The sequence below is a fragment of the Oncorhynchus tshawytscha genome, linkage group LG09 (genome assembly GCF_018296145.1).
Source record: "Oncorhynchus tshawytscha isolate Ot180627B linkage group LG09, Otsh_v2.0, whole genome shotgun sequence".
NCBI classification, from domain to species: domain Eukaryota; kingdom Metazoa; phylum Chordata; class Actinopteri; order Salmoniformes; family Salmonidae; genus Oncorhynchus; species Oncorhynchus tshawytscha.
Genome location: NC_056437.1, coordinates 76,967,595 through 76,982,975, shown reverse-complemented (window position 1 = coordinate 76,982,975; position 15,381 = coordinate 76,967,595). Strand labels below are relative to the sequence as shown.

Here is a 15,381-nt window from a genome sequence, read left to right as displayed (position 1 = left end):
ATAAATACTACCAATCCATTCATAATATATACATAGTCCTTAATTAGCCTAATTATCTAATATATATTAATTTGTTATATCAAATCGTTTTTTCCATTTTGTTTATGTGGTCCTATGTCAAATAGTTTGTTCAATCTTGTTAATCAATAGCAAGTTCTAAGCGAGCCATTTGATTGATCTATAGGCTACTATTTCACCTTTGTTCCCCTTCTCTGATTTCATTTATTTACTTCTAAACTTTTACTGCTAACTTCTCTAAGGATCGCTTTTGTGGAAATGTTTTGCATATAGTTTCCATTTTCTTTATGAATACCTTTTTGACTTTCGATGTCTTTCAGACTTGCAAACAGCAAGTTATTTAATCAAATCAGGTCCTGTGCTCTACAAAACAACGAATTAAAAACCAAAGTAAAGACCAAAAAACGTAATTATGTGCGTTTTAATATTTAATTATATTTTACAACAATACAGAGCTGAGCAGTGCTGATCAATGCTACAATCCGTCTGGTCTGATCCTTCTGTCCACATCTTATCGGTACTTCTCAGACAGAGCCCGGCCCACCGCTGCCAGGAACTTGTCCATGGCCACATGAGCTTCGGGGTTGAAATCATTGGGGAACAAGATAGCCAGCACCACCAAGATGTTGTGGGACAGGATCTACAGGACGAAAGGAATAAACATTAGTACACTACATGTTTTAATAGGATATTTTATTTAATAATCTGCGTTGTCCATTTTACTGTAAAGAGTACCCGATATATTTTAAATGCATTTTAACGATACATTTTAATTTGGTGTCAACGGTTAACAAATTATTATAAATAATGCTGTGACTGTCCTGACCTTGAAGTTGGCGGGATCGACACGCAGCTTGAAGGCATGCAGCTCGCTGAGGGCGAGGAGACCTGCGCTGATGTCGTCGATGCTGGCCACCGCTAAACTGATGCCTCCCATGATGGTCCCACCGTGCTTCCTGACTGGGGCAGAGCCGGGGCTCAGGTCCTTCCAGTGGGAGAAGTAGGTCTTGGTCTGGGGTACACAACCAGCGTCCTGCACCGGAAGAAAAAAACATGTCAAGAAAGATGGAACGCTAACACAAAAACAGTCTACATTTTACTTCAAAAACAGCTATAAGATTAGCAGCACGACAGCCATTACCTAGACAGAGCATCGCAGCCGATGTCCTCAGCCTTGCCGGCCACCTTGGCCCAGAAGGCCTTGACCATTTTCTTGTCCTTAGCGGTGAGACTCATGGTTGTAGTTAAAGACGATGCTGGAGTAGAAGTTCAGTGATGAGCTCTTACAAACGAAGACTTTTATATTAGCCGCGAGCCCCACCCAATGCAGACCCACCTCCAAGATAAACAAGATACAACATGCCTTTTCTTAATGTTCAATAAGCACAATCCCTCACAAGTTATTACATTTCTGCTTATTTTACTGGACAAAAACACAAGTTGGTACAATCCTCCATACAAGACTTACAAAGACATTGTTAGCACCTTCTGAGCAGCACACAATATCAAACATAAAACACACAGGGTAGAGATGGATAAAAGTTATTTCGGTAACTTTGATTATGACAGTCATTGAAGTCTACGAAGTTTTTAGTATTAGAGATGTGTTGAGAGGTTTTTTAATGCTGGTAGTTTTCACAAGGGAGTCGGTAATTTCCCATATTTTATTTCATTACAAAATAATTCAATATTCGTTTATTTATTTATTTATCACTCTGGCTTTATGGTATTTATCAAATAAAGAGAAGTCTAATTGTATTGTCATTAGCTAAATTGCCTGTATTATAAGTAAGAAATAGAAGCCTGTATTCAGGAATATGGAGAAGTTGACAGTAGAGATGCATTACCCCCAAATAGCCTGGAATAGTGCAACTATAAAAATAAATATTAAATGGGTTCGACCTTAACTAGCGCAGAATGCACATAGAGGTTAAATATCAATTCATTTGTTTAGAAATGTATTACAAGCATAAAAAGTATGTAATATCGTAGTAGGCTATTTCATATATCTTAGTAATATATTAATATCGTAGTTATATCTTACTAATATCTGACTATAGGCATACACAGAGATAGTTGAAAAATGTTTCTCGGACAAAGTAATTGAATCCCCAACAAGTGTGATTAATGTGCAATAGGTCTATATCTTCAGATAGTAGGCATATTACACATGTATTTGCATGTGTTGAGAATGGTATATTTCCCCACTATTTGGGGCTTATTTTTGTTAATATTTCTAATAATGTAATAATTGGTATGTAACCTAATACTTAAATGGATGATTTTAGGACAATGTATTATTGTAAAATTGCTTTTAAACATATATGGTAAACGGTAAAACTTCACATTATTATCTCAGTAAAATCTGTGACTTTTGGCTTATACAGCCCCTTACCATGACCCCACCCATCGCTGTCTTTAGGGAGGAGCGTCCCGATCCTTTTAAAAACGCTGCTCAAGCGAAGACAAAGTGTAAATGATTCGTTAGCCTCTGTGAAAGAAACTTCAACAGCTAGCAACATGGTTCAGTGGACAGACTTTGAGCGCGCCACCATTCAGAGCGTCTTCGAGAAGATGGACTACGATGACGTTGGGCCCGCGGCTCTTTCCAGGTAGTGCATTTAAAACTGTGGTCTACAAATTATTGGAATTAGTCATGTTATTATATTGTTATTATATTATTATGCGCTTGTTATTATGATTTTCAAGGCGAAGTCGTATTTGAGACATGCGTGTAATTAACGCGTAATTGACATCTCCAAATGACACATTAATTGATTTCCGTAAGATATGTGTGTATGCAGATATCACGTTTGTGTAATTCCTAACTGTTTCTTATTTCTACAGGTGTCTGGTTGTGTACCCCTGGACCCAGAGGTATTTCGGTAACTTTGGAAACCTGTACAACGCCGCTGCCATCCAGGGAAACCCAATGGTCGCTGCTCACGGAAAGACCGTCCTGCGCGGACTGGACCGGGCTGTCAAGAACATGGATGACATCAAGGCCACCTACGCAGAGCTGAGCGTGCTGCACTCCGAGAAACTGCGGGTGGATCCAGACAACTTCCGGGTAAACTGAAATGTTCTACTTCACACAAGGTACTTGCCTATCTATGGGGTGGCAGAATGCGTTTTCTTACTTGTCCATTTGCTCCTTTCTTTTGCAGCTGCTGGCTGACTGCCTTACTATTGTCGTTGCTGCGAGAATGGGTGCTGACTTCACCGCTGATGTCCAGGGCGCTTTCCAGAAGTTCCTGGCCGTCGTGGTGAGCTCCCTGGGCAGACAGTACCACTAGAGCCCCTCCACTCAGAGACCGACGACCACCAGAGTACCAACAAGCGCTGATCATTTGTTTAGAGGCACATGTTGTTCCTTCTACTAAAGCAAATAAAATCTTCCACAAATTAATATTTTTTTAATATTTGCCTTATTTTCTTGCATGAACATCAATATGGTGGCACATATGCATTATGAACTAAGTGTGTAAATATTTCAACCTTGTTAATCAGATATTGATCATGTGCGATATACAAATATTTAGCAAATAACTAAAATATTTGCCAATTAACCACACTGACATGTTACATTAGCTGTGCATGAACTAACCAATGCAACTAATAAATACAACTGTGTGTTTAATGGTGCAGAATTGATACTATGCGTTTAAATGATACCAGGACTGCAATGATTAATTCCTGATTAAACACACAATCATCTAACTCAAAAGTTCAAGTAAACTTCTCATAACAGATCTGGTATTTAATGTTAGGTTCATGTATTAGTGTGGCAAGAAATTGTTGAGTGATCGAGAGTTTAAACCTAGACTCCCTAGTTGCTACAGTTGAAGTCGGAAGATTACATACACTTATGTTGGAGTCATTAAAACGCGTTTTTCAACCACTCCACAAATATCTTGTTTTAACAAACTATAGTTTTGGCAAGTCGGTTTGGACATCTACTTTGTGCATGACACAAGTCATTTTTCCAACAATTATTTACAGACAGATTAGTTCACTTATAATTCACTGTATCACACTTCCACTGGGTCAGAAGTTTATATACACTAAGTTGACTGTGCCTTTAAACAGCTTGGACAATTCCAGAAAAGTATGTCATGGCTTTAGAAGCTTCTGATAGGCTAATTGACATAAATTGAGTCAATTGGAGGTGTACCTGTGGATATATTTCAAGGCCTACCTTCAAACTCATTGCCTCTTTGCTTGACATCATGGGAAAATCGAAAGAAATCAGCCAAGACCTCAGAAAAAAAATTGTAGACCTCCACAAGTCTGGTTCATCCTTGGGAGGAATTTCCAAATGCCTGAATGTACCACGTTCATCTGTAAAAACAAGAGTACACAAGTATAAACACCATGGAACCATGCAGCCGTCATACCGTCTCACGTTCGTTGTAAGGATCGAACCAAGGCGCACCGTGGTATGTATACATTCTCTTATTTAAAAGAATGAACACCAAATCAAATCAAATCAAATCAAATTTTATTTGTCAGATGGTTAGCAGATGTTAATGCGAGTGTAGCGAAATGCTTGTGCTTCTGGTTCCGACAATGCAGTAATAATGAACAAGTAATCTAACTAACAATTCCAAAAAACTACTGTCTTATACACAGTGTAAGGGGATAAAGAATATGTACATAAGGATATATGAATGAGTGATGGTACAGAGCAGCATAGGCAAGATACAGTAGATGATATCGAGTACAGTATATACATATGGGATGAGTATGTAAACTAAGTGGCATAGTTAAAGTGGCTAGTGATACATGTATTACATGAGGATGCAGTCGATGATATAGAGTACAGTATCTACGTATGCATATGAGATGAATAATGTAGGGTAAGTAACATTATATAAGGTAGCATTGTTTAAAGTGGCTAGTGATATATTTACATCATTTCCCATCAATTCCCATTATTAAAGTGGCTGGAGTAGAGTCAGTGTCATTGACAGTGTGTTGGCAGTAGCCACTCAATGTTAGTGGTGGCTGTTTAACAGTCTGATGGCCTTGAGATAGAAGCTGTTTTTCAGTCTCTCGGTCCCAGCTTTGATGCACCTGTACTGACCTCGCCTTCTGGATGACAGCGGGGTGAACAGGCAGTGGCTCGGGTGGTTGATGTCCTTGATGATCTTTATGGCCTTCCTGTAGCATCGGGTGGTGTAGGTGTCTTGGAGGGCAGGTAGTTTGCCCCCGGTGATGCTTTGTGCAGACCTCACTACCCTCTGGAGAGCCTTACGGTTGAGGGCGGTGCAGTTGCCATACCAGGCGGTGATACTGCCCGCCAGGATGCTCTCGATTGTGCATCTGTAGAAGTTTGTGAGTGCTTTTGGTGACAAGCCGAATTTCTTCAGCCTCCTGAGGTTGAAGAGGCGCTGCTGCGCCTTCCTCACGATGCTGTCTGTGTGAGTGGACCAATTCAGTTTGTCTGTGATGTGTATGCCGAGGAACTTAAAACTTGCTACCCTCTCCTCTACTGTTCCATCGATGTGGATGGGGGGGTGTTCCCTCTGCTGTTTCCTGAAGTCCACAATCATCTCCTTAGTTTTGTTGACGTTGAGTGTAAGGTTATTTTCCTGACACCACACTCCGAGGGCCCTCACCTCCTCCCTGTAGGCCATCTCGTCGTTGTTGGTAATCAAGCCTACCACTGTTGTGTCGTCCGCAAACTTGATGATTGAGTTGGAGGCGTGCGTGGCCACGCAGTCGTGGGTGAACAGGGAGTACAGGAGAGGGCTCAGAACGCACCCTTGTGGGGCCACAGTGTTGAGGATCAGCGGGGAGGAGATGTTGTTGCCTACCCTCACCACCTGGGGGCGGCCCGTCAGGAAGTCCAGTACCCAGTTGCACAGGGCGGGGTCGAGACCCAGGGTCTCGAGCTTGATGACGAGTTTGGAGGGTACTATGGTGTTGAATGCCGAGCTGTAGTCGATGAACAGCATTCTCACATAGGTATTCCTCTTGTCCAGATGGGTTAGGGCAGTGTGCAGTGTGGTTGAGATTGCATCGTCTGTGGACCTATTTGGGCGGTAAGCAAATTGGAGTGGGTCTAGGGTGTCAGGTAGGGTGGAGGTGATATGATCCTTGACTAGTCTCTCAAAGCACTTCATGATGACGGATGTGAGTGCTACGGGGCGGTAGTCGTTTAGCTCAGTTACCTTAGCTTTCTTGGGAACAGGAACAATGGTGGCCCTCTTGAAGCATGTGGGAACAGCAGACTGGTATAGGGATTGATTGAATATGTCCGTAAACACACCGGCCAGCTGGTCTGCGCATGCTCTGAGGGCGCGGCTGGGGATGCCGTCTGGGCCTGCAGCCTTGCGAGGGTTAACACGTTTAAATGTCTTACTCACTTCGGCTGCAGTGAAGGAGAGACCGCATGTTTTCGTTGCAGGCCGTGTCAGTGGCACTGTATTGTCCTCAAAGCGGGCAAAAAAGTTATTTAGTCTGCCTGGGAGCAAGACATCCTGGTCCGTGACTGGGCTGGGTTTCTTCCTGTAGTCCGTGATTGACTGTAGACCCTGCCACATGCCTCTTGTGTCTGAGCCGTTGAATTGAGATTCTACTTTGTCTCTGTACTGGCGCTTAGCTTGTTTGATAGCCTTGCGGAGGGAATAGCTGCACTGTTTGTATTCAGTCATGTTACCAGACACCTTGCCCTGATTAAAAGCAGTGGTTTGGCCTTCAGTTTCACACGAATGCTGCCATCAATCCACGGTTTCTGGTTAGGGAATGTTTTAATCGTTGCTATGGGAACGACATCTTCAACGCACGTTCTAATGAACTCGCACACCGAATCAGCGTATTCGTCAATGTTGTTGTCTGACGCAATACGAAACATCTCCCAGTCCACGTGATGGAAGCAGTCTTGGAGTGTGGAGTCAGCTTGGTCGGACCAGCGTTGGACAGACCTCAGCGTGGGAGCCTCTTGTTTTAGTTTCTGTCTGTAGGCAGGGATCAACAAAATGGAGTCGTGGTCAGCTTTTCCGAAAGGGGGGCGGGGCAGGGCCTTATATGCGTCGCGGAAGTTAGAGTAACAATGATCCAGGGTCTTTCCACCCCTGGTTGCGCAATCGATATGCTGATAAAATTTAGGGAGTCTTGTTTTCAGATTAGCCTTGTTAAAATCCCCAGCTACAATGAATGCAGCCTCCGGATAAATCGTTTCCAGTTTGCAGAGAGTTAAATAAAGTTCGTTCAGAGCCATCGATGTGTTTGCTTGGGGGGGAATATATACGGCTGTGATTATAATAAGAGAATTCTCTTGGTAGATAATGCGGTCTACATTTGATTGTGAGGAATTCTAAATCAGGTGAACAGAAGGATTTGAGTTCCTGTATGTTTCTTTCATCACACCATGTCACGTTGGCCATGAGGCATACGCCCCCGCCACCAAACAAACTAACAAAATAACAAACGAAACGTGAAGCTATACAATATAGTGCAGACAGGCAACTACACATAGACAAGATCCCACAATAGAAAGTGGGAGACAGGGCTGCTTAAATATGATCCCCAATCAGAGACAACGATAAACAACTGTCTCTGATTGGGAACCATATCAGGCCAACATAGAAATACAAAACCCCTAGACTTACAACAACCCTAGACATACAAAACCCTAGACATTCAACACTAGAGTACCCACCTTAGTCACACCCTGACCTAACCAAAATCTATAGAAAACAGAGATATCTAAGGTCAGGGCACGACAAACCGCTCAGGAAGGAGACGTGTTCTGTCTCCTAGAGATGAACGTACATCGGTGCGAAAAGTCCAAATCAATCCCAGAACAACAGCAAAGGACCCTGTGAAGATGCTGGATGGAGGAAACAGGTACAAAAGTATCTACATCCACAGTAAAACGAGTCCTGTATCGGCATAGCCTGAAAGGCTGCTCAGGAATTGAGTGTACAGTATGTAAACTTCTGACCCACTGGGACTGTGATGAAATAAATAAAAGCTGAAATAAATAATTCTCTCTACTATTATTCTGACATTCAACATTCTTAAAATTAAGTGGTGTTCCTAACTGACATAAGACAGAGAATTTTAACTTGGATGAAATGTCAGAATTAAATTAATTGTGAAAAACTGAGATTAAATGTATTTGGCTAAGGTGTATGTAAACTTCAGACTTCAACTGTATATCGATTTTGGGAATTAATAATATATACCCATTGATTCTTAAAGAATATAACTTATAAATGCCTCATGAGCTCAGTTCAACTGTCGTACCCCATCAGAACCCAAGATATAAGCTTGTTTTACTATTTTACTCTGATTGCAAACAAATTAAATGTAAACAAACACTGCATAGCCTCAAAACATGGTTAAAACTATAATTTTGAGATCACGGATAGTCTGTCCTTGCATCCATAGCTCTGTCTACGATTTTGAGAGTGGTGACATCTCTCTATGCCCATCCCTCAGCTTTTTACCAAAACAGACCATGACTACTTTGTCATTGTTTCAATTAAGGATTCTAGCTTTATCCAGATCAACATGAGATACATGTTTGTTTATTAATAACAATAAATCAGTTAGTCAAAAGAACCCTATAAAATACAAAATACATTTATCAGAGGCACCTCCTGTCCTTGACAACTTTGAGTTTAGGAAATTGTATTTTATAAATACTACCAATCCATTCATAATATATACATAGTCCTTAATTAGCCTAATTATATAATATATATTAATTTGTTATATCAAATCGTTTTTTCCATTTTGTTTATGTGGTCCTATGTCAAATAGTTTGTTCAATCTTGTTAATCAATAGCAAGTTCTAAGCGAGCCATTTGATTGATCTATAGGCTACTATTTCACCTTTGTTCCCCTTCTCTGATTTCATTTATTTACTTCTAAACTTTTACTGCTAACTTCTCTAAGGATCGCTTTTGTGGAAATGTTTTGCATATAGTTTCCATTTTCTTTATGAATACCTTTTTGACTTTCGATGTCTTTCAGACTTGCAAACAGCAACTTATTTAATCATATCAGGTCCTGTGCTCTACAAAACAACGAATTAAAAACCAAAGTAAAGACCAAAAAACGTAATTATGTGCGTTTTAATATTTAATTATATTTTACAACAATACAGAGCTGAGCAGTGCTGATCAATGCTACAATCCGTCTGGTCTGATCCTTCTGTCCACATCTTATCGGTACTTCTCAGACAGAGCCCGGCCCACCGCTGCCAGGAACTTGTCCATGGCCACATGAGCTTCGGGGTTGAAATCATTGGGGAACAAGATAGCCAGCACCACCAAGATGTTGTGGGACAGGATCTACAGGACGAAAGGAATAAACATTAGTACACTACATGTTTTAATAGGATATTTTATTTAATAATCTGCGTTGTCCATTTTACTGTAAAGAGTACCCGATATATTTTAAATGCATTTTAACGATACATTTTCATTTGGTGTCAACGGTTAACAAATTATTATAAATAATGCTGTGACTGTCCTGACCTTGAAGTTGGCGGGATCGACACGCAGCTTGAAGGCATGCAGCTCGCTGAGGGCGAGGAGACCTGCGCTGATGTCGTCGATGCTGGCCACCGCTAAACTGATGCCTCCCATGATGGTCCCACCGTGCTTCCTGACTGGGGCAGAGCCGGGGCTCAGGTCCTTCCAGTGGGAGAAGTAGGTCTTGGTCTGGGGGTACACAACCAGCGTCCTGCACCGGAAGAAAAAAACATGTCAAGAAAGATGGAACGCTAACACAAAAACAGTCTACATTTCTACTTCAAAAACAGCTATAAGATTAGCAGCACGACAGCCATTACCTAGACAGAGCATCGCAGCCGATGTCCTCAGCCTTGCCGGCCACCTTGGCCCAGAAGGCCTTGACCATTTTCTTGTCCTTAGCGGTGAGACTCATGGTTGTAGTTAAAGACGATGCTGGAGTAGAAGTTCAGTGATGAGCTCTTACAAACGAAGACTTTTATATTAGCCGCGAGCCCCACCCAATGCAGACCCACCTCCAAGATAAACAAGATACAACATGCCTTTTCTTAATGTTCAATAAGCACAATCCCTCACAAGTTATTACATTTCTGCTTATTTTACTGGACAAAAACACAAGTTGGTACAATCCTCCATACAAGACTTACAAAGACATTGTTAGCACCTTCTGAGCAGCACACAATATCAAACATAAAACACACAGGGTAGAGATGGATAAAAAAATATAGATATATACATGATTATGACAGTCATTGAAGTCTACGAAGTTTTTAGTATTAGAGATGTGTTGAGAGGTTTTTTAATGCTGGTAGTTTTCACAAGGGAGTCGGTAATTTCCCATATTTTATTTCATTACAAAATAATTCAATATTCGTTTATTTATTTATTTATCACTCTGGCTTTATGGTATTTATCAAATAAAGAGAAGTCTAATTGTATTTTCAATATGTAAATTGCCTGTATCATAAGTAAGAAATATAAGTCTGTATTCAGAAATATCGAAAAGTTGACAGTAGAGATGCATTACCCCAAAATAGACTGGAATAGTGCAACAATAAAATAAATATTAAATGGGTTCGACCTTACTAGCACAGCAAGAACATAGAGGTGAAATATCAATTAATTTGTTTAGAAATGTATTACAAGGATAAAAATGACGTAATATCTTAGTAGGCTATTTAATATGTCTTAGTAATATATTAATATCGTAGTTATATCTTACTAATATCTGACTATAGGCATACACAGAGATAGTTGAAAAATGTTTCTCGGACAAAGTAATTGAATCCCCAACAAGTGTGATTAATGTGCAATAGGTCTATATCTTCAGATAGTAGGCATATTACACATGTATTTGCATGTGTTGAGAATGGTATATTTCCCCACTATTTGGGGCTTATTTTTAATATTTCTAATAATGTAATAATTGGTATGTAACCTAATACTTAAATGGATGATTTTAGGACAATGTATTATAGTAAAATTGCTTTTAAACATATATGGTAAACGGTAAAACTTCACATTATTATCTCAGTAAAATCTGTGACTTTTGGCTTATACAGCCCCTTACCATGACCCCACCCATCGCTGTCTTTAGGGAGGAGCGTCCCGATCCTTTTAAAAACGCTGCTCAAGCGAAGACAAAGTGTAAATGATTCGTTAGCCTCTGTGAAAGAAACTTCAACAGCTAGCAACATGGTTCAGTGGACAGACTTTGAGCGCGCCACCATTCAGAGCGTCTTCGAGAAGATGGACTACGATGACGTTGGACCCGCGGCTCTTTCCAGGTAGTGCATTTAAAACTGTGGTCTACAAATTATTGGAATTAGTCATGTTATTATACTGTTATTATATTATTATGCGCTTGTTATTATGATTTTCAAGACGAAGTCGTATTTGAGACAAGCGTGTAATTAACGCGTAATTGACATCTCCAAATGACACATTAATTGATTTCCGTAAGATATGTGTGTATGCAGATATCACGTTTGTGTAATTCTTAACGGTTTATTATTTCTACAGGTGTCTGGTTGTGTACCCCTGGACCCAGAGGTATTTCGGTAACTTTGGAAACCTGTACAACGCCGCTGCCATCCAGGGAAACCCAATGGTCGCCGCTCACGGAAAGACCGTCCTGCGCGGACTGGACCGGGCTGTCAAGAACATGGATGACATCAAGGCCACCTACGCAGAGTTGAGCGTGCTGCACTCCGAGAAACTGCGCGTAGATCCAGACAACTTCCGGGTAAATTGAAATGGTCTACTTCACACAAGGTACTTGCCTATCTATGGGGTGGCAGAATGCGTTTTCTTACTTGTCCATTTGCTCCTTTCTTTTGCAGCTGCTGGCTGACTGCCTTACTATTGTCGTTGCTGCGAGAATGGGTGCTGACTTCACCGCTGATGTCCAGGGCGCTTTCCAGAAGTTCCTGGCCGTCGTGGTGAGCTCCCTGGGCAGACAGTACCACTAGAGCCCCTCCACTCAGAGACGGACGACCACCAGAGTACCAACAAGCGCTGATCATTTGTTTAGAGGCACATGTTGTTCCTTCTACTAAAGCAAATAAAATCAGCTAAATAATATTTTCATCTGTGCCTTTTTTTTCTTGCATGAACATCAATATGGTGGCACATATAGCAAACTAATAGGCCTAATATGGTAATATGATTGGCTGTGTGAATATCGCAATAACCTTGTTAACCAGATATGGATAATGTGCAATATATACAAATATTTAGCAAATAACAACAAATCTTTTTTTTGCAATTAACAACACTGACATGTTACATTAGCTGTGCATGAGCGACCCATATAATGAAGACAAACGTGTGTCCAGAGATGCAGCATTGATACTTTGAGTCAAATAAGAGCAGCGCTGCAATGATAAATTAATTTTTAATTACACACAATCGTCATTCATAAAGGTTCAACATAACTTTTCAGAACAGATCTTGGTTGATGTATTAGCGTGGCAAGGAATTGTTGAATGGTCGAGAGTTTAACCAGATCAAAATGCCATAAAAAAAATAATGAATAATAATACGTCAGTTGGTCAATAGAACCCTATAAAATACATTTATCAGAGGCACCTCCTAAAGTGTTCAGATAGGAATCTAGTTAAGTCATTAGATTACAGATTTGTAACGGCAGATTTCCTCCTCTTCATCTGAAGAGGAGTAAGGATCGGACCAAGATGCGGCGTGGTAAGTGTTCATGACGATTTTAATAAGAAAAGCAGTGAACACTATGAAATACAAAAACAATAAACTAATACGTGAAATAACCAAACCGAAACAGTCCCGTGCGGCACAAACACTGACACAGGAAACAAACACCCACAAACGAACAGTGAAACCCAGGCTACCTAAGTATGATTCTCAATCAGAGACAACTTAACGACACCTGCCTCTGATTGAGAAGCATACTAGGCCGAAACAGAAACCTAAACAAAGAAACACAAAACAGAGACTGACCACACCAACTCACGCCCTGACCATACTAAATAAAGACAAAACAAAGGAAAATAAAGGTCAGAACATGACAAGATTATTAAATCAATGAATTAATCAACCAATATTCTTAAGAAATTCAACAAGCTATACTGTCTGTGTATTTCATTTTACATCATCTATAAATACAACATGTAACTTTTCACATTTTATGACAACTAAACTCCATTGGTTTATAAAAATGCATTACAATACAATATGTTACAATTATAGCATGATCAGCAAAACCACTAGGTTATGTTTACACGTTATATATACGTTTTTATGTGTATAGGAAATGTAATGAATAAATAATATTAATCAATTCATGATATATATATATATTTATATGAGTCCTTAATTAGCCTAATTATCTAACATATGTTATTTTTGTATGTCAAATTGTTTTTGTTTATGTGGTCCTATGTGCCAGTGCGGCCAGGAACTTGTCCACGGACACATGAACCTCTGGGGTGAAGTCAGCGGGGAACAAAATGGCCAGCACCACCAATATGTTGTGGGACAGGATCTACAAGAGGAAATAAATGGAAATAAGTTCGTATGCATCTTTAATGTAGGGTATTTTAGCATACGTTGTCTATTCTAGTGTAAAACGTAGCCTACTGAAATGTAAATAAATATTATACCGTACTCACCTTGAAGTTGGCTGGATCTATACCCAGCTGGAAGGCGTGCAGCTCGCTGAGGGTGAGGAGACCTGCCGTGAGGTCGTCGATCTTGATAGTCTTACCATGCTTCCTGACCGGGGCAGAACCGGGGCTCAGGTCCGGCCAGTGGGAGAAGTATGTCTTGGTCTGGGGGTACACCACCAGCATTCTGCACGGGTGGAAAAATACATGTCGAGATTTAAGGCTAGCTGACACCAAATTGTATATTCTAAAACAACGATATTGCATTTGGATAATTCCATTACCTAGAAAGAGCATCGCATCCGACGTCCTCAGCCTTGCTGGACACCTTAGCCCAGAAGGCCCTGACCACGGCCTTGTCCTTAGCGGTGAGACTCATTGTCGTCTTTAGAGAGGATACTGAAGTAAAAGTTCAGCGATGAGCTGTTACAAACGAAAGTTTTTATATTAAACAAGCTACATGGCAGACCCCAGACCCACCTCCAAGATAAGTGCCAACTTGAACGTATTCCATTTTTTGTTGAAATTGGAGTATTGCCAATTTTCATAGATAAGAAGTTGAAACACAAATGACTAGTTTTTAAACGTAAGATTTAACATGTTCAAGACACTTACACATTGAGATGTACGGGGATGGGCCTCGTTTCCCAGGTGCGATGTTATTTAAGCATTACGATGATCCTACCAGATGCATCCTTATTTACGAGCCAACTTGATAAGAGTTGCTTGTTTCCCAAACAAGCACATAAAGAGAATGTTCGCTAAATGCGTCGATACTGATATAATCCAAAGAAAAGCAGCGCTGCTCTCAGATCAGCTTTCTCTCACCTTAACATAAGAATTATTCCACAAGAATACTGACGACGGATCAGCACCTAGAGAGAAATTGCGACCTATGGCTGCAAGTAGGCTATTGGGGCGGATTATTAGCCTATGCTTTCCCAATAATAATGCACTAAATTACATATTGGATCACCATTGCTCACATGTTGTCACACATCATGAAACACATTGAGACAAAAATGACCTAGTTGCAAAATATAACTCAATTAACTGAACATGAAATTGATTTCAATATGATTTAAATAGCCTACATAGGCCCATGTAGCATATGTATCTTTCAATGCAGTCATCTCGGTTTTATCCTTCACTTGTTTGTAACAATTGCAAATACTTTGGCAACTTTTTATTTTTTGTCGACTTCGTTCTGTGGTTATCGGCAGTCACAGTCAGACAGATAGCCTAAACATATTGATTATATGTTTAGCGGAGATTTGTAAATAAAGTGACCGGGAAGTGCAAAAAAGTTTTCATTTGGTATATGACTTATTTATTTGATGCATAATTATCGTAAACAAAGGGTAATAATTTGAATAATAATTTTGTATGATTTTATATGAGCGAGACTGATTTAGATTGACTAAAGTGAATAAATTGATTTCTAATTCTGACCCCGCAATTAATTAATATTTAAAAAATGATTTACTTATCAGTTAATACCATGTTGCCCAATACATTCAACGTATGGAGATGGTTGTTGCCAAGAAAAGGGTGTTTCTAATCAGAACAAGGCAACCAATTGGAGCTTTTAGGGTGGAACTCATTCAGAATGGCAAGATAAAACGTGAGCTTATACTTCACTGATAAACAGCCCTTTAGCTCGGTCCCTTTCAAAAAAGTCACCTTCTTTCGTTCTCCCACATTCTTGCTGTCAACCACATTTTGCAGTGACT

General features: G+C 40.2%; 4 protein-coding genes and 1 pseudogene across 4 annotated transcripts; 2 read left to right on the top strand and 3 right to left on the bottom strand.

Annotated features, from left to right (window-relative positions):
- Positions 1 to 429: 429 nt before the first annotated feature.
- On the bottom strand, positions 430 to 1,512 carry LOC112258707 (annotated as a pseudogene).
- Positions 1,513 to 2,376: 864 nt separating this feature from the next.
- Positions 2,377 to 3,314, top strand: LOC112259206 (hemoglobin subunit beta-like). The gene is made up of 3 exons (XM_042327878.1): positions 2,377 to 2,630; positions 2,866 to 3,088; positions 3,186 to 3,314. The coding sequence occupies exons 1-3, from the start codon at positions 2,539 to 2,541 to the stop codon at positions 3,312 to 3,314; spliced, it is 444 nt and encodes a 147-aa protein (XP_042183812.1). The 5' UTR covers positions 2,377 to 2,538.
- Positions 3,315 to 9,097: 5,783 nt separating this feature from the next.
- Positions 9,098 to 10,066, bottom strand: LOC121847224 (hemoglobin embryonic subunit alpha-like). Its single transcript, XM_042327466.1, has 3 exons — positions 9,830 to 10,066; positions 9,513 to 9,720; positions 9,098 to 9,326 (listed from the first exon to the last, which is right to left on the bottom strand). The coding sequence occupies exons 1-3, from the start codon at positions 9,922 to 9,924 to the stop codon at positions 9,198 to 9,200; spliced, it is 432 nt and encodes a 143-aa protein (XP_042183400.1). The 5' UTR covers positions 9,925 to 10,066; the 3' UTR covers positions 9,098 to 9,197.
- A 982-nt stretch (positions 10,067 to 11,048) lies between these two features.
- On the top strand, positions 11,049 to 12,015 carry LOC121847223 (hemoglobin subunit beta-like). Its single transcript, XM_042327465.1, has 3 exons — positions 11,049 to 11,296; positions 11,532 to 11,754; positions 11,852 to 12,015. Exons 1-3 carry the CDS (start codon positions 11,205 to 11,207, stop codon positions 11,978 to 11,980), a joined length of 444 nt encoding a protein of 147 aa, XP_042183399.1. The 5' UTR covers positions 11,049 to 11,204; the 3' UTR covers positions 11,981 to 12,015.
- Positions 12,016 to 13,071: 1,056 nt separating this feature from the next.
- On the bottom strand, positions 13,072 to 14,030 carry LOC112258714 (hemoglobin embryonic subunit alpha-like). Its single transcript, XM_024433237.2, has 3 exons — positions 13,933 to 14,030; positions 13,655 to 13,835; positions 13,072 to 13,527 (listed from the first exon to the last, which is right to left on the bottom strand). The coding sequence occupies exons 1-3, from the start codon at positions 14,025 to 14,027 to the stop codon at positions 13,411 to 13,413; spliced, it is 393 nt and encodes a 130-aa protein (XP_024289005.2). The 5' UTR covers positions 14,028 to 14,030; the 3' UTR covers positions 13,072 to 13,410.
- Between the last annotated feature and the right edge of the window lie 1,351 nt (positions 14,031 to 15,381).

Excerpts from the sequence above, each read along its gene's own strand:
- LOC112259206 (XM_042327878.1), top strand. The coding sequence starts at position 2,539 with ATGGTTCAGTGGACAGACTTTGAGCGCGCCACCATTCAGAGCGTCTTC. Across the intron at positions 2,631-2,865 it reads GGGCCCGCGGCTCTTTCCAG|GTGTCTGGTTGTGTACCCCT; the intron begins GTAGTGCATTTA and ends TTATTTCTACAG. Across the intron at positions 3,089-3,185 it reads TGGATCCAGACAACTTCCGG|CTGCTGGCTGACTGCCTTAC; the intron begins GTAAACTGAAAT and ends TTTCTTTTGCAG.
- LOC121847224 (XM_042327466.1), bottom strand. The coding sequence starts at position 9,924 with ATGAGTCTCACCGCTAAGGACAAGAAAATGGTCAAGGCCTTCTGGGCC. Across the intron at positions 9,721-9,829 it reads GGCTGCGATGCTCTGTCTAG|GACGCTGGTTGTGTACCCCC; the intron begins GTAATGGCTGTC and ends CTTCCGGTGCAG. Across the intron at positions 9,327-9,512 it reads TCGATCCCGCCAACTTCAAG|ATCCTGTCCCACAACATCTT; the intron begins GTCAGGACAGTC and ends TTCGTCCTGTAG.
- LOC121847223 (XM_042327465.1), top strand. The coding sequence starts at position 11,205 with ATGGTTCAGTGGACAGACTTTGAGCGCGCCACCATTCAGAGCGTCTTC. Across the intron at positions 11,297-11,531 it reads GGACCCGCGGCTCTTTCCAG|GTGTCTGGTTGTGTACCCCT; the intron begins GTAGTGCATTTA and ends TTATTTCTACAG. Across the intron at positions 11,755-11,851 it reads TAGATCCAGACAACTTCCGG|CTGCTGGCTGACTGCCTTAC; the intron begins GTAAATTGAAAT and ends TTTCTTTTGCAG.
- LOC112258714 (XM_024433237.2), bottom strand. The coding sequence starts at position 14,027 with ATGAGTCTCACCGCTAAGGACAAGGCCGTGGTCAGGGCCTTCTGGGCT. Across the intron at positions 13,836-13,932 it reads GGATGCGATGCTCTTTCTAG|AATGCTGGTGGTGTACCCCC; the intron begins GTAATGGAATTA and ends CCACCCGTGCAG. Across the intron at positions 13,528-13,654 it reads TAGATCCAGCCAACTTCAAG|ATCCTGTCCCACAACATATT; the intron begins GTGAGTACGGTA and ends TTCCTCTTGTAG.